The sequence below is a fragment of the Lutjanus erythropterus genome, chromosome 14 (genome assembly GCF_056507025.1).
Source record: "Lutjanus erythropterus isolate fLutEry1 chromosome 14, fLutEry1.hap2, whole genome shotgun sequence".
Lineage (NCBI taxonomy): Eukaryota > Metazoa > Chordata > Actinopteri > Lutjaniformes > Lutjanidae > Lutjanus > Lutjanus erythropterus.
Genome location: NC_139330.1, coordinates 25,589,008 through 25,607,178, shown reverse-complemented (window position 1 = coordinate 25,607,178; position 18,171 = coordinate 25,589,008). Strand labels below are relative to the sequence as shown.

At 39.0% G+C, this 18,171-nt stretch overlaps 2 protein-coding genes across 2 annotated transcripts; one reads left to right on the top strand and one right to left on the bottom strand.

Moving 5' to 3' along the window:
* Nucleotides 1-5,256: 5,256 nt before the first annotated feature.
* Nucleotides 5,257-13,795, bottom strand: nphp1 (nephronophthisis 1). Its single transcript, XM_084735875.1, has 20 exons — nucleotides 13,651-13,795; nucleotides 12,948-13,009; nucleotides 12,654-12,714; nucleotides 12,146-12,279; nucleotides 11,650-11,839; nucleotides 11,188-11,289; nucleotides 10,639-10,757; nucleotides 10,430-10,478; nucleotides 10,228-10,315; nucleotides 9,834-9,928; nucleotides 9,600-9,728; nucleotides 8,349-8,423; nucleotides 8,025-8,135; nucleotides 7,789-7,871; nucleotides 7,403-7,479; nucleotides 7,096-7,195; nucleotides 6,841-6,953; nucleotides 6,683-6,756; nucleotides 6,033-6,077; nucleotides 5,257-5,769 (listed from the first exon to the last, which is right to left on the bottom strand). The coding sequence occupies exons 1-20, from the start codon at nucleotides 13,714-13,716 to the stop codon at nucleotides 5,491-5,493; spliced, it is 2,052 nt and encodes a 683-aa protein (XP_084592001.1). The 5' UTR covers nucleotides 13,717-13,795; the 3' UTR covers nucleotides 5,257-5,490.
* Nucleotides 13,796-14,808: 1,013 nt separating this feature from the next.
* LOC146315643 (uncharacterized) lies at nucleotides 14,809-17,788 on the top strand. The gene is made up of 4 exons (XM_084735928.1): nucleotides 14,809-15,161; nucleotides 16,886-17,063; nucleotides 17,238-17,332; nucleotides 17,413-17,788. Exons 1-4 carry the CDS (start codon nucleotides 14,814-14,816, stop codon nucleotides 17,602-17,604), a joined length of 813 nt encoding a protein of 270 aa, XP_084592054.1. The 5' UTR covers nucleotides 14,809-14,813; the 3' UTR covers nucleotides 17,605-17,788.
* The last annotated feature ends 383 nt before the right edge of the window (nucleotides 17,789-18,171 follow it).

Here is an 18,171-nt window from a genome sequence, read left to right as displayed (position 1 = left end):
GACTTAACCTAATAAACATATTGGTGGTTTCAATCCGACAACAGTACAGTGGGCAGCCGTGTTCACAAGTTTGGCAGCCCCGCCCTTTCTGCTACGTAGCCAAGATGGCAACCATTGAGGCTGAGAAATTTCCAGCATATTATATTGTATTGTACATTTTTAACGAAGGTATGGCGATAATAATAAAATGTTTTCAGCATGTGCTTCAACTTTTGTCTCTGTCTTTTTTCTTTTTATGTTGAGTTAGAATAATCTAGTGAACGTTTTTGTGAATATAGTATTATGTTTATGCTGAATCTGTGCAATGTGTGTATTTTCTGGGATTTATGTTTACCTCTTTCGTTTTTTATTTTTTTCTTCCAGTAATGTGTCTTTTGATGGATGGATGTTTACCCATTCAAACATGAAGAATGAAAACATCTCTCTGCTTCCTGGATCATCTTTCCTGCTCCAGCCTCTAACTGTTCCCCTGGAAACTCCCACTTTCCTGCTCAACTGGTCTTGACCGGCTCTCGCCCCCCCACCCCAACCTTCCTCTTCCTCAGACACAATGGTCCTCTGGGGGCACAAAGAGAAGTGGGTGAGAACGTCTCAGCGTTTCCAGGTGATAATAGCCGTCACGTTTACAATGAGGTTTTCTGTCTGTAGCTTTGTATCATTCCACGTCACGACACACAATATTGGTCAATATGCAGAAAGATCATCTTTCAGTCAGCTTTTAAGTGACTGTACTGTCTGCCTGTTCTGTCTATTGATGTAACATTTCTCTGAGTAGGAAGTTCAAGATGGACAAATCTTCCACTTAGCTCTTTAAAGTTAGCTCTTAGTAAATAAGAGCAAAGGACTATGGCAACTCACAGGGCAGTGTGTTTATGTACACTGTTTGATATTGTTCTGTTTTTAATGCGTATGATTGTTTTTATTGCATATGTATTTCATTTATTACTATTAGTAATATTATAGTTAATGAAGTCAAGTTAATGAAAGATACTCAATTATTAATTAATTCATTTATTAATAGAGAATACCCAAGAAATGCTTGTGACAGCTTCTTAAATATATATAACTCTGGCTTTTTTGACTTTTGATAAGACAAAATAATTGATTTTAAGACTTGACTTTTTCCACTGGTAACCTGCGTTGAGCTAAATAGATTCATCAATTAACACAGATTAATGATTTATGATGAAAGTAATTGTAATGAAAATGTAACTTGTGAAACTGACGCTAATGCTAATCCTTATAGCGAGGCTACATGTTTTCGGTATGAGACCCTCCCACCGTCAGGTCACAGGCAGAGATGGGTATAAATACATTAAAAAGCCCCTTGTTACAAATTACAAATACTCATGCTCATCACATGTATTTAAATAGAATAGAAAATGCTGGTATGGAAAATGTATTTAATTAAAATACATGTAATTTGTAATTTGAAAATAAAAAATGTATTCCATACCAATTGATATTATCACATTTCAGGTGAACATGGGTCTGACCTTAACTCCTCCACACTGAAAAGATGAGCTCTGCTATTTTCCCACATCATAGATTTTAAGTGACCCATCAGGATATTAGAGGTGGGAGGCTGTGATTTCAGTCCTACCTCACCCAAAAAACATCTGTATAGGTCGTCTTCACAAGCAGCTTATGATGGGAGCAGTATGAAGAGTGAGAAAGCTTGTGTAGGGAGGAATGGCTCAAACACAAGACTGTCAGCCAGGAGGCCCGGGGTTTATGTCCCATTATAAACCAAAAGTCAACATTTAGTCGTTTAGTTTTAAGTTTTAAGTTACATTTTATATACAAATTACATCTTACTTTTCTCTGACCAACAAAATACTCAAAAGTAATAATTGAAAAACTATCTATCCACTATCTGTGCCTCTTTCATATGCTTGTATCAGTAAAATCCTTATTTGCAGTTCATTGTCTTCTCGCAGTTTATCATAGTCATATTTTAGGTGTTCAGTTTTTGTAGACTGGACAAAAATGGTTTGTAGCAGACAAGCAGTGAGAAGCAAAAGAAGAAGCCCTAAAACCAACCCAATGTGCAGTAAGTAGGCGGACAAAGCTTTAATCAACAGGCAACAAACAGATCTGTTTCACGGTTCTGTGACAACATGATGTTTCTATGTGATTAAGGTGAGGTAATACTACAGCAAACTCCTGCCCCACCTCAGGTACTCATAGAGGTTTTTCCCCTTTGTTAACTACTGCCTTTAGATATTCCATTACTATTACCCTGATGGTTACCCTGTTTTTTCAACAATAAACAACGCTCTCCAGTCACCACGGGCACCATCACCATAGCAACAGCCCTGGAATGTGGAAATACAGGATATTCATTATCCACCAACTAATGCTGCACGAAAGACTGTACACACTTATGAAGACCACTTAAGTTCTGGACATGAGACGTTGAAGTCTTTTATTATTCAGTCCTCAGTTAAGCGAGAAGCCGTTTGATGGTTAGAGGTTAAACTGTCGGTTAAATCTATTGAGAATGAATAGTGTTAATGGGTCTACATAATCTGGTGGTGTGACTCACTCCGTTCTGTTCTGCACTCTTAAAGCAATAGTTCAGCATTATGGGAAATACACTTTCTTGCCAAGAGTTAGATGAGAAGATCAATACATTCTTTCATGTCTGTATGGTTAATTTAGAGCTAGTGCAAGCAGTTAGTGGAGGTTAATAGGGGTGCACAAATGTCATAATCTGTATCTGTTCAACCGACAAAATAATATCTCTGTATCTGTATTCAGATAGAAGACTGGAGGTGGGCGCAGTCTACACTGAGAGTCACACTAAATTGGGCAACTGTTTTTGCTTTTTGACATAATATTCATTGGCGATGTGTCTTCAAAGCATCAACTTGATATAATGTTGGCATATAATAATTTAGGAATATCCACCCTCATACTGTACTTTTTATCTCCCTCTCTTTTATTTTTAGCTAACCTAAGAAAAAGTTCCTAAACGTTTTATGAACTGAGCCACACCACTACCCTACGATTTAACTAAAAAAATCTTTTACAAATCAAAATATTCTGTTTTGCATCTGTAGTCAGTTTTTCGGGGGTTTGTGTAGTGAGTTTAAAGCATCATTTCTTGCCATAAATAACCTGAACTTTTTTAAAAGTCTGAGTCATGACCCAAGTTTTATAAAGTATTAGGTAACATGCATGCCTTTTAAAGATTCTAGCGCGCTTTTGGCCATGAATTTAATTAAGTTACATTTAAGGGTGTCACGATTCTCCCGATTTTACTTTTACTTTTATTTTTTGTTCCAGCAATGACTACATAATCATAGTGAAGGTGAAGAGCAACGATCAACTAGACAGTTGCAGTACATCACAGTTACAGGCTCCTAGTAAATTACATTATGTCCTCTTTTAAGTGTTTTTTTTTTCTCTCTCTCTGACATGTGCCAAGCAGAGCAGAGGTGCACAGATAAAAAAAATAAATACTTGGGAGAATTGTGACCCTGTCTTTGTTTTTGATTCTTGAACACAAAAGCTAAATTTGATCAGTTTTCGATTTAGAATTGAAATTGTGACACCACTAGTTACAATATACATGACAAAAGCTGTATTACTGTTATGATTCATCCTTTTAACAAATGTTAATTGAAGTGAAACCACAACTGATGGATAATTGGAGTCTGCGCCCTGACTGATCCAACTTTTCACTGCTCTTGTTCTTTTATACCACGCTATAAAAAGACGACAGCAGACTAATTATTAACTCTGTAACTCTACACTACACACACACACACACATATGACTAATGTTGAACTAAAGGGTGGAGATGAATGGAGCAGCTTAGTGACCAGTCAGATGACAGGGTTGAAAAAAAAAATAGCTTGGTACATGAAAACAAGTAGAATGTTTATTCAAAAATAGAACATTTGGCAATAAATAGCAGTATAAAAAACATGCTAATAATGTCACTGTTGGTTCTGTAATTAGTTTGTTTTGGTATCAGTAGAAAGTGATCCGCCTTTATAACTGTATTTAGTGTTTGCTTTAAGGTGAGCATGAACTCAAACATTTCACTAAAGACGTTCACCTTTGCTCAACCTTTAAATTCACACATATGCAATCACAAAGTACACAAGATGTCTTTGTGTATGTACTGTACATTCACAATGCAGAGCAGGGGCAAGGGGTCTGTTGGCATTAAGCTTTTCCACATTTGCTTAAAGTCTAAGTCCATATTTATATGTATATTTATGTTACTGTCAACAAATCCCAACAAAAGACCAAAACCAAAAAGCGCTGCCTGTGTATCCAACGCCTGGAAATGATCTACAACAAATACATTTATACTATTTACTCCTGTTTGAGTAAAGTCTGCTAAAAACACAGTGCCAATTTCCTACGTATTTTATAAAAAAAATTGTTTTTTTAATTATTTCTTCATATTTTCAAATGATGACTGGGAAAGTATTGAGAAACAGTGATGTATTTTTTGTTTTTTGACTTTAATGGAATTAATTGACAGTAACAGAAATATGGATTATAACCAGCCTTATCCTTTACGTTCACAAATTTAAAAAATGTTCTAAAGTGTCTTTATGGCACATTTAAGGGTTTTATTCTTTTCAGTAATGTCTAGAGTAAATTTCATTGCTACTTTTTCATTTAAATTGATCAACTTCAAATTGTACCTCCCCTCTTGAGTGATGGGATGTTACCATGGATGAGAGAAGCCATGCGTTTACATCCCTGTCTTGAGAACAGCCACGCCCAACTTCGGGTGAAAACAAGCACTGGAAAAACAGCCAGTCAGCATGTGCACACTTCACCACAGGTTAGTAAATGGTGTTACTGTGTAAATGACGTGTGCTGACTGTGCCTGTGGATCAAAGTGAATCAGTAAAAGAGTCCTAGTGACGGTGTAACTAAAGTTTTTACTGTGTAAAAAGATGGTCCTATGTTAAACACCTGCTTTCAGAATGGAGTTTGGCCACCATGGTGGCCTGGTAGCTCAGCTGGCAGAGTCTTGTCCCATTTACTCAGGCTGTGACTCCATGGGCTGAATGCCATTGCCCGACTATCTCTCCCTTTCCTGTCATATCTTTAGCTATCCTGTAATTAAAGGCATAAAAGCCCCCCAAAACATATATATAAAATAAAAAGAACTGTTGCTGTACCAAAGGGATATCAAAATTGAGGCTTTGCTGCAGATTAATTTAGTTTATAATACCAAAACAGCAAAATAAAGTATTAACATAGTAAACAATATAAAAAAGAGCCAGATATGTGAAATACATTACCTGAAGATTCAATAAGGGAGTTGTACATGTCAGATTCATCCACTTTGATGTTCACCTGACTGACAGAATTTGGGCTCGTATAGCTAAAAAGCCATACAGTTTTCTTATTTTTTGTGTTTAAACTGGCAAAGTTTAGAGTGGTTGTTTTTACCCAAAAAGATGCTGGGTCATGACACAGGAGCAAAGTAACTGGATGGGCTGCTCTCATCTATCACCTCGCCACACAGAGCAGGTCAAAGGTCAGCTCTGAGACATCAAAGGCGAGATGGTGATGCAAGGGGTCGATAAAGACCTCCGGGCCTCCAGATTGGCCGGTGGTGTGCTGGTTGTGTTTGAGACCATCCAGGATGGTGTAGATGAATCTGGCTCGCTGCTCCTCTGAGGGCGGGTCGGCCCAGCGATAACAGGGCAGCGAGGGTGAGTGGAGGAGGAAATAGACGGATGACAGGTAGACCTTAACAAACTCCTGTTTTATAAAGGATGCGTCTCTCTGCAAACACACACAGAGAAAGAACAGTTTATATACAAACTTAGTCAGCAGTCTGCCAATCACAGTGTACACTAGGCACACCTTCAGGGATGCACACACACACACACATTTCCCCTTCTTGGTAGAGAAGAGCAACAAGGTTGCTCAAACTGTTAGCACCCTCCACAGGTCATTAGTGGTATTACATACACACACAGACACACACACACACACACACACACACACACACACACACACAGAGACAGAGAGAGACATACACTAACCTTCTGTGCTCTACTCATGTTGGTTTCAGCATCCAGCCAGGCAGTCTGAGAGAAAACCGGTTACACTGATTTAAAATTCTGCACAATTACTGAGTGGTGTTGTTTTGTAAATCCAATCGGGTAAAGGGACAGTAGTTGCAGAGTTTTGGAGATATCAGCCGTAGAGATATCTGCCTTCTGCCCGATAAAATGGGCCTAAATGGCACTTGGTTTGTGGTGCTCAAAGCACCAAAATAAAACCTTTAAAATGTAGGAAGAAAGTAGTTCTAGTAGATTCTACTACAGAAAGAAAGTAGTTCCTACATGAAACTGCTCACATCAAGGTATGTGTATTATCTTGAGTAACCTGGTAATGATTTCTGGGAAGAGACACAACTCAAATGTATTTTAAGGCAGACACTTATGGCCGAAATCTCCAAAACTCAGCAACTGACACTAAAAAAACAGGTGGATAAATATCACTATAGGGCAGAGAAAAATACATATATTTTTGATTTTGGGGCACACGGTCTCTTTAAAAGAGTTGCTGTATTTTTTTGTTATTAAGAGGACAAGATGGGTCACACTGTTTAAAAAGCTGTGGTCTTGCAGTTAGTCCTATCTGAAAGTCAGCTAGGGGTAAGTTTAATGATGATGCACTCCCTACTGACCCTGAGAGCATCCAGCAGGTCTGGTTGGTCCAACAGCACAGGGAAGGTGGAAAGTATAGGACTGCTTATCAGATCTGAAACAAAGAGACATGTTTTTATATTTAGAAGAACTATGAATATCTCCAGTTTGGACAAGAGGCACCGACAGTGTGTGTTACCTGCGTTCTGCATGGTTGGCCTGTCCCTCAGTAGTGTGTCAGCCAGCAGCTGCCTGTGTAGAGCCAGCAGGTGGACGCAGCTCAGACAGTGCAGCAGAGTGTCAGGAAGGACACTGAAGAGGAAAACATGCTTGTCATTAACAGGATACATATACAGGATAATGCTTTATGATTGATTTATTGTGACTGAATACGATTCCGCAGTCTTCTGCATGCAAAAGCTCTGTGGTAGTTTTTCCTAGCTGCTGCTCCTACCTGAGCTGGGTTCTGGTCCTGCTGTTGGTTGACTTCAACTTTATGATGAGTTTGGGCTGCCGCCTAGCCTGAAGCATCTGTTGGAAAACGCCAGCTGGAGCTGAGAGGAGAGAAGAGGCTCCAATTTATCTTGTTTTCTTTGTTTTTTTTAATCCTTTTTCAAAAGTTTTCATGTACTGAGTAAGTTTTCAAATCTGCTGTTTATTCATTCAAGTACTTTGTCACATCTGATTGTTAGATTGCTCTCAGGACAAACTTTGTGACTGAGCTTGATGTGGCATTGAGTGAAGCTGCTGTGTCCTCTTACATCCTCTAGTGACTGATGCTTCCAGCTCAACCTCCTTCTCATACGGAGTGCCTCCATTCACCGGCAGCTCATAGGTCCTACACACAGGTTAGATTGAATAAGATTATAAAGTTTTAGTGTAGAATTATTAAAGCCCAACCCTATTTTGTACACATCATCATTAACTGCATTTATTGTCTCAGTAGGCCTTCTGTGTGCAATGACATTAAAACTGAGTGTAATCAAATCTAACATCTAACAGAGATTTCACCAGATTTTCTGAATCAATTGAATATCAGTAAAAATGATTTGCAAATCATTGCATTTGTTTTTGTTTATGTTTTACAGTGTCCCAACTTTTTCTGAATCAGGGTTGTATTTGCATGTGTGTGTTGTAATTTTTATACCTGTTGGGGAGTGGATTTCCAGTGTCATCGGTCAGCTTGAGGAAAGCCCAGCCGCAGCTCAGGTCTCCTCTCTCACCTGTGGACTGAAACATACAAAGAGGATCGGACACAGTGGTTTACCAAAAAAAGTCTCAACAGTGGTTTTCCATTTCCTGTGTCATTCTACATTTTATCTGCACAGACTTAACCTCATCAATATCACATGTGTATCTGTATGTTTGTGTGTTTGTCCTTACATTCCTTATAAAGGTGACTCCCAGTTCAAAAAGGATACCAAGGTCAGGAGATGCAGAGTTGCAGCGTAGAAAACAGTCTCCATCTAGGAGGGTGGGTAGGATACCTGTCATCTGGAGCCAAGACACACATGAAAACATATGCAGGGTCAGCCTTAAGCATGAGATAAGTTTCATGCAATATTTTTGTTTTTGGTTTTTTAGGATGCAAATTCTTATTATTTTAGCATTGCATCTCAACCAGCAATATTTGAGTTTAAGAAGTAATTTGTGCCAGGTTCACATTACATGACTAGACAACAGAAGAAAACAACGCTGTAAACATACCCTTGGAGAGAAGCTCCATGTCTTGGGGCTCTTGGAGTTATAGGTTGCCCTCACTGTGTGGATGTTACTCAACACCTGAAATACAAGTATATCTCATGAAAAAAAAAAGTCTAGGATAGAACAAAAAAAATTAAAAGTGTGAAGGTCTAGCCTAAAAAATAATATGTTGGGTCCTAAATGAATAAGTATTGTCTGAGAAATTGATACAACATGCGACAGCTGAATAAGGTGACAAAGCAAAACTCATACACAATGCTTCCTAACAAATCAAGGAAACTGATACTATAAATCTTCTCCAGATGGTTTGCTAATTTTTGGTCAATTAATACATCAGCGGCATTTATTCAATCGCTTTCACACTGCAGACACTCAAGGAAACTAAAGAAGAAGAACGAGACATCACACTATAGAACATTCAATGCTATGATTAGTGCCAGACTTTGGTACCAGTTCTATTGAAGCCTAAGGGAGAAATGCGCTAAAACCCAACATATCTATAAGTATGACCTTCGAAGAAATGTCTCCAAAAAATTAAAAAATGGAAGAACTTACTTCAGAGAATAGCATACTGACTGAACTTATGTCAGACAGACACTATCATCAGAGCAGAGACAGAGAAGCACATTTGTGCGAGCAGATCGGCCACTGAACACTGAATCTTGCCAAGTTGCTAAGTGTTGTGCTTTTATCACCTTACACATTATAACCTTCTTGTTAGCACTGTAGTCAGCCCTCTGTTAAAGGGAGAGTTCACCCCAAAATCCAAAACACATATTTCTGCTCTGGCCTGAAGTGCTATTTATCTAACTAGACAGTTTTGGTGTGAGTTGCAGAGTTTTGGAGATATTGGCCATAGAGATGTCTGCCCTCTGGAATATAATGGAACTGGCACTTGGCTTGTATAGCTCAAAAGTGCCAATAAATACATTTGAAAAACTCAGCAGCAGTGTCTCTTTACAGAAATCTTGACCCAGTTACTCAAGATAATCCACAGACCTAGATGAACAGACCTAGATGAACAACACTACAAGCCAGAGGAAAAATACATATTTTTAATTTTGGGGTGAACAGTCATTGCCTTAAGTTAGCTACCTAGCTAATGTCAATCCTTATGTCAAACCCACTCATGTTCCTTCCTCTCACTGCACAAGCACTCATCCCAGCTCTCCCCAGAAAAATATGCTCTACAGACATTGGGCCTAAGGAAGTACAGCAAGGTAAAAAGCTGTATATACAACAGAATTAACCCACCTCAGTTCCATCAAAGGCACAGAGACGGATGTGTCTGCTGAGGACTTGAACTCCAACCCCAGGAGTGGGAATCATCCTGCAGCTCCACAAAGTGAAACAAACACAAGTCCTGACCTGGCGAGCACGAACCTATGAGACAGAATGACTTTGTTCATCCCTGCATGCTTTGCAGTGTGAGCAATCTGAAACCATCATCTTTAGTCATCACACACACACACACAGCGACTGTCTCACCCTGCCAGTGACTGGGTCCAGGAAGAGGTCACTAAAGGAGAGCTGTGATTGGCTGAGCTGAGGCTGAATATAGTGACTCCCTCTGTATGTTACACCTAGAAAAAGAAACAAATGGTTACTGCATTGCATTTTAATCACATGATATTTATTGGTTAAAGAAGTGCTAGTACTGATAGTGACTGACACTCAAACGCAACAGCGATGTCTCCTTTCTTTCAAAACACCCTGTGGTTCCAGAAGCTCAAATGTGAGGATTTTCTGCTGTCATGACTTTTAAGTTTTGACTGAAGACTTCACTTACATTATTACCTTATGAAGTGTGAATGTGCATGTTTCTGTTTAGTAGTGTGTGTGTGTGTGTGTGTGTGTGTGTGTACGTGTGTGTAATAATGACCTTCCTCCACCAGCAGTTTATTGAGAGTTGATGGCCTAAATCCTGAAGGTATAGCACCCATGGCAGAGAGCACATCTGTTGTATCAATCTGTAACACACACACACACACACACACACACAGTGAAAACCATACATATATTGTACATACTATTCACAACTAATATTGATAGTGAAATTAACAGTAGCAGAAGATGATATTTACCTCAGTCAAAGCCTTTCTGACAGTACTCCAGTTGGAATGTGAAGTACCGCTGTTGAAGAACAGAGGAATTTAAGCTGACTGATAATTAATGAGTGTTAGTCATGCAGACAAAGAGCTGTTTCTCATTCCACTTCTGTACAGAGAACCACTGACAAGGGTCCTTTTAACAACAACTCAATCTATGAAATCTACGAAAAGTAGATTAGAACCTTTGTTTCTGTCCGTCATCAGTCAGTTCTTCACCATCTTGCTCTTCCTCCTCCTCTGACTCTTCCTCCTGTTCATCATCATCTTCATCATTATCATCATCTTCAACACCAGCGCCAATCTGAAACGTGAGTGGTTTTAACTGTCAGAGATCGAGAGTTTCTCCACATTATAGTCACACAACAATTGCTTACATTAAAAAAATCACAGAACAAGAAGATGTAGTAGGTATAATTATATATGGGCTTTTGTGATTTACAAAAAGTGATTTCTAACGTCTTTTCCCTGTATACTTTTGTATAAACCGTGTTTAGTGTGTGGAGAAAATAGAGATAACAACAAATACCACAGGAACTACAGTAGCAGACTTGTTACTGTAACATTTTGGGTTCAAATATGGAAATATGCTGCAAAAGGTTATAGCATCCTCAACACTCACCATAGTAAGCTGTATTTTCATCTCCACAATCATATTATAGGAAAGCTGTACCACAACACTTTAGCTGAATGCTTGTTTACATGAACAGTAGCAGTCAAACTGTTAGACCTACCTTCAGGTAGGTTTTTGGAACCACTCCTCTGTTGCCTTTAGTGTCTTGAGCCAGCCACCATCCATCTGCTGTCACCCTGATAATCCTCAGTACCTCCCCTCTCTGAAAACAGCATAGACACAATTAAGTCATGTAACTCCACATTATTCATGCATTAGTAACAAACAGATTTTCCCATCTTAAAATTAAAGAAGTATTATTGACAAGCTTGATTTCCCTGTCAGCCTGTCAATAAAAGACCAGTGTATTTTTATTGCAACAGCAACAGCACCCTCTTCTGTAAATAAATTGAGATTTGATAATCAACCATGATGATAATCACTTGATCCCTATTTAATTTGTCATACTCAACGTACTGTGCAATAGCGAAAAACTTTAAGCTTTAAGCACTTCTATAGAGCCCTGCATGTTGCTGACATATGGCCTGTCTGTGATTTATCTCTGAAACAGGAAATACTTCACCTGGACAGTCAGATCTCCCTCCTGCTCTCCTTTGAAATCACTGAGCGCTGTGTAGATGCGAGGGCCTGACTGAGAGGGCGGTTTCAGAGCTCGCTTCTCATCTTCATCATCATCAACATCATCATCGGTACTGTCTTCATCATCCTCATCTTCGTTATCGTCATCCTCACTATCTTCCTTTGAAACATCACTGTGGATCAAAACATAGCAGCATGAAGATTTTTTTTTTTTTGGATGAGATGTTATACTGATGTTTTTTTCTAAAGAAACACTGAGCATCAAAGTTCATGTGCCAAATTTAACTGATGCTTTGAAACTGGTGTTTCTGTGCAATACCTTCACATAGGTAGTAATTAGTAGTAGTAATTATTGTGGTTAAATTGAGCCACCACTACTGCAAGAAATATGATCAATATAACTGAATAACACAGAAAAGAGTATGCACATAATAAGGCAATCACAAATAAACAATCATATCTTCACATGGGCCACTGACCCTCCAGCAGTACTCGGTCCTGGTGGTGAAAGCTCTAGAGAGAGTGTGTTCACACGCTCCAAAATGTCCTGCAGTCGTCTTTCTTCTTCCTGCTTCCTCTGATCATAATTCCCCACTGGAGCCAGCTCATCAGCCTTGAAAATCAATCAACAACTTATTACGCTAATTTAGCTACTTTAGGAGTCTACTTTAAAAGAACAGAACAACACACAACATACAATAAGTTTAGACTGATCTATCTGACATCATTCAATCCCCTATTGGCCTGTTAGTGATATCTGACTTTATTTGTACAATGTACTTTTTCTATTATTTGATCAATAAAATACAGTACTGTGTTCATTTTGTAATTTGTTATCAAATGCTGCATGAATCATTATATGTAAACTGATTTGGGATCATAAATAATGTAAGGTTTCAGGATACAACTGATATAGGTCAAATAACAGTATTATTGGTTGCATTTTGGTAATCTGGGAGCTTACTGACAGTAAAGTACACAACTAACCTTCGTCATTTTCATCAGTGCCTTCAGTGTCTTCTCTGCCCACAATTGTAGTTCTTGACACCTGTTTGGAATTGGACATTAAGACAAAATTAAACTTCAGAGTATTAATTGAAGAGGACGATCAAAATCAACTACAGGATACAAAACTACAAGCTAAAAAAAAGAAGCAAAATAAAAGCAGTGCCCCTTCAATAGTTTCAATGCTAGCCTGGAGGAGTGTCCAACTTTTGCCTGGAGTTACAGAGAGTAATACTAGCTTACAAACCACTGCTGTGGCTCTGCAGGGGTGTTTACCTACGAAGTGCCTCCTCAGTAGATCCACCTTTACTCCGAACATCCTTCACCAGACTGTCAAGCTGGATTAGAAGAACGACAATAATATAGACAGTGAATACAAGGGTATTGACACCAGTGTGCAGGTTGAATTGCATCTGTGCATTTAACAGTAAGTTTGATCATGCAGGTTTGTAAACCCGTTCAGATCTATTCTGCACATTGGATGTTTTCATCGGCAACCAAACTAAATGTCAGCCTATGAGCCTGCCCTTTGAATGTGCTGTGTGAAAACAAATGTTCTGCCCTTTTAATGTTTCCCTACTTCTTGACTAAGCATAGCATTAAACAATTCATAAGACTTCTCTTTTAATGTTTTCTAGAATGCCTTTCATTAACCAAAAGGCCCGGACTTTGAAGAGATTCTCAACTTCTGCCTTTGTTTACGTTGCTTACTGAAATGTATGGGAATTAAAGGCTAACCAAATTGAAACGTTGAAACTTTGTTGTTGTAAATGTCATTACTGCTCGGTGTTTTTGCTGAAAAGTGGCCGATGACGACCAAATATTTATGGACATTTATGCTAGCAGATGGCACGTACTGGAGAGCTGTCGCTTTGTGGAACCATTATAACTGACATTTACCCCTATTCACAAACTGTTTGCTCTGCAGCCACTGTACAGTGTTAAACATCACATCGAGAAGCGCCATTCTGTGACAGACCTGTTTTCTGATTTCGTCCACTTCCCTCTGAACAAGTTGCAGAGGTCCTCGTCTTTTTGGTGGCATCTGTACGCTGTTTTATAGAACATAATCCATGTGTTAGCAGATCGCCGAGCTAGCTAACTAGCTAACGGGACACTTCCAGTGGTCGCTAGGCAACCGAGTTCTTCTTCACGTATTCGCGTGCTCTTCCTGCCGGTTCGCAATATGTTGCCGCCACCTACTGGATTGGAGGAGCTAGAGGGGAAAAAAACCCTCTTTGCTAAAGTTGCTTCTTCAAAGTGGTTATTTGAATGACAAACAATATTGTCCATAGATTTCTACTGTTAGTGCTGCGTGATATTGTTTGTCTTGCATGTGACACACTTATTTCTTCTCATAGTGAAACCTGCAACTCGTCAAATTCTGACCCTAGAGGGGAGAGGGTGGTGATTTGTACTCCAACTAAAGAAATTAATAATCCAAATTCTCATCTTCTAAAGGCCCCGAGTCCAGACCAGGCCTATTATTGTTCTTTATTTTAGTCTTTTTATTAGGCCTTGTTACTTATATTTTCTTTTCTTTTTTTTTTTTTTATCACATCTCTTTTTTATTTCCTGAACGCAATAAGAGTGAAACATGATGTGTGTTCTCTGTGGTGACACGATGCAAATATTTTTAATACATAATTCATAATTAAGATTTTTTTCAAGATATTTTTCTCTTGTAACATTCTTTCACCTGACTGAGGTGTAAAAAAAATAACCTACACCAAATTATTCCAAGGAACATGCATGAAGTGGTCCCTGGTATATTTTCTATCCTCAGCAAAGAAAAAAATGAGAAACTGTAAATTAAAGGGCCAAAGCAGACACGTGCGCAGAGTTGTGTAAGTGCCTTTGTAATAATCTGTAGAGGGCGTACTTTGCATGTTGTGAAACATGCTGCCTTCATGTTCACCTGCTTAGTTTCCTGTTTTGAATTTCATATAATGTTAAAATCATGATTTAAAAACATTTTTGGCGCTGCTATAGATAAACATAGCAAAAGTCTGCTACAGTTTTTCTTAAAGTCACTTATCAGAAAAATTCCCTTGCTATGTTGAACCGATGAAACAAAATCACGACCTTTCGGGTGGACCTGAACGCACCAAATACTGCTCTTCATTCACTCGTTGCAGTGTTATGTCATTTACGCTAACTGTCATGGCTGCTCCCATCGCACTCATCCAAGGGGCCAGCAGAGGACTGGGGCTTGAATTCTGCAAACACATCTTGAAAAGTAAAAGCCCTGCTGCGGTCATAGCGACATGTCGAAACCCGGACGGAGCGGCCGAGCTGCGGGGCTTGGCCGGCCAACACCCGGGCAGACTGACGGTCCTCAGGCTGGACGTGAACCGGGAGGAGGACATCCGCGGAGCTGCGGACCAGGTGAAGGAGAGTTTCGGTCGGCTGGATCTGATCGTTAACTCTTCGGCGATGCTTCACCCCTCGGGGAAAGGAGAGACCAGCCTGAGAGATGTTTCTGCTCAGGTAAAGCATGGGGTCATTATTAACAATTTGAACTCTCAGTTAAGAAAAAGTAGAATAAAAATCTAATATGATGACTCTGTCTGATGGGATGTCTAAGTTATTTAATGTACATTTAATTCAGTTTATCTTACTCTGTCAAACGAGTCAGTTTAAACTGAGGTTTTTTAAAAGCTGAGGACCCACACCACTGATTGCCATAGGGGTCCTTGGACTGTGGACAGGTCATTGTAGTGTCAGGGTACATCTGATCCCCACTCCACACTCTCATAACAATGTCTGTCACTTTAAATGGATCTTTGTGAGGGCTGGACGATATGGCTCAATATACACACTTTCTAGGAAGTAACATACCACACAGTTTCAAAGAGTGTAAGTAATATTATAAAATAGGATGCATTGCTGTAAATTAAACCATTCAACAATATATAATGTAATATATAATGTAGTTAGGGCTGGGCAATATGGACATTGGTGCTGTCATAAAATATTAACATGATGAAATTTTGATAAATAATCATCAGCAATGTGGATATAATGACTAAATTAGTGCAAATAAAATAACAGAACAGTCTGATAAATTCAGAAAATGCCATCACCTTACTGTTATGCAGCCTTGAAACCCAGAAACACTTATGCCCTATCATGATAAAATGATATCCAGAATCTAAGGCGTATCAAGTCCCATATCATGATATCAACATAGTATTTTTGTATTGCCCAGCCCAAATTAATTTCAGTAGCATTTAAATGTTTCTTCATTTAAGGACAGCAGGAAACAGTTAATCCTGAAATCTCTATATTGTACTGAAATTAAGTGCTGGAAGATCTCTTAACTTCACCAGACTGTTCAAATTGGTGTGTATGTTTTAAACCGAAGTCTCTGTACTGAGTTTTGTGCCATTTCTCTTCAGTTAAGTAAGATAATATCCTGTACTGGTCCACACAACATAACTGCTCTTCCAGCCACTCAATAGGGATGGAAGATACTGATTTTTTTTTTTTTTTAATTTGATAGAAATACTGATGTTTTTTTGTCATAATTTTAACAACAGCGATACTTTTAATTTCTTAAGTAGATATGTGATTTTTCAAAACATTAATCAATTTTAGAGAAAAGATCATCACACTTCACATTACACATTCCAGGGGATAACACATTTATTTCAAAAGCATATACGAGTAAAATAAAACAAAAAACATTTTGAAGTGATGGAGCCATACACAGTTTTTATTCATCATCTTATTATCAGTATTTTTCTAAAGGAATTGATTCAAACAGCCAGTAGCTTCTGACAATCAGAGTATCGATCCCTCAGGATCCACCCGCCCATCTAAAGGGACACTCTTCCAGTATCTGTGCCACCGGTGTGTCCATCCACACATCCAAGGAACGGCCCAGTGATCTTTGTAGATGCTGCTTAGAGTGTCTGACAAAATGATCTCATCCACTAAAAGTTATTTGAGGAAGAATAAACTTAACTAATAATTTACTTGACTTGTTGAGTAATTAATTAATTTCCCCCCATTGTGTCATTTTTGTTCCTTCGTGCACTTAATTATAGCCTTATACTATGGCTTTATGGAAATAATAAGAACACAAGGAAGAACATTTAATTACTTTGGCAGAGTTTCAGGAGACAAACGCATGACTGAATGTGTGTGATACTCAAGCATCCACTACATATGTTAACTGATCTGTACTCGTTGACTTATTTTCCTTTCAGGGCATCATTTCCACCTTGACGACCAACACAGTTGGTCCTCTGGTCATGGCCAAGTACTTTGCCCCCCTCCTTCAGAAGGGTGGAGGTGGTTTCGGTCAGCAGCCTGCAGAGAAAGCCAAGCAGCACAGCGGCATCATCGTCAACATCACAGCCAAAGTGGGATCTATTGGCGACAATGGTAGGTATTGTATTGCCGGTGGTTCAGAGACACCTTCTCGTAGAACTGTACACACATCATGTAGAGTACACCACTGTGAGGACAGGGCAAGCTGAGAACAAATGGTGTGTGTGTTAATGTACAACGGTGGCATGGTATGATTAATTTGTGTTCCTCCGTGTTTCCTTCTCTCAGGTCTTGGTGGTTGGTACAGCTACAGAATGTCTAAAGCAGCTCTCAACATGGCTACGAGGAATCTGTCTATAGAGCTGGGCCGTAGTCGACCGAAGGTTTGTTTGTGCGATACCATAAAATACCATCAATATACCTTAAAACAGAGATTTGATGGACTTGTTTCTGATGTTTCCAGGTGGTGTGTGTGTCCTTACACCCAGGAACAGTCAATACAGACCTCTCCCGGCCGTATCACAGGAATGTGCCAAAAGACAAGCTGTTCAGTACCGAACACTCTGTGAACTGTCTGATGAGCATCATAGAAATGCTTAATATCGACAAGACTGGCAAGGCGTACAGCTGGGACGGGACTGAGCTTCCATGGTAGAATCAGCAAATGGACAAAGAGAGGTGGATTTACTCACCTCTGTTTGTTTAGACTGTGCAAGAAGTTGGATTTCACACTGAAAAGTCATCCGAATTGTTTCAGTCTAAACACTGCACTACCTCAGAACCAGCCAAAGTGCTTAGATTTTCCTCTAGTACTTGTGATTATGTTAATGCAATCACATAAATGTATGTAATATCACTTTTGGTGGTAGAGATAATGTATGATACTAATTTTGAAGATTTTTGCAGTATCAATTAATATCACTGAGTGGTTTATGTTAAAGGAATACTTTGACATTTGGGGAGATAATGCTTACTCACTTTCACACTGAAAGTTACATGAGATGATCGATACCACTTGCATATTTGTCCATTCATTATTAACTTAGAAGAGCTAGAGAGAGTTACCTTAGCTTACCGTAAGGTCTGGGAACAGGGACACAGAACAGCACCTCTAAAGCTCATAAATTAACATATTATACCTTGTTAGGTTAATCTGTACAAACACCCAAGAGTAAAAATGTCAAGTTGTGGTTTTACACTATTTTTTAGCCAGGCCCAGTGA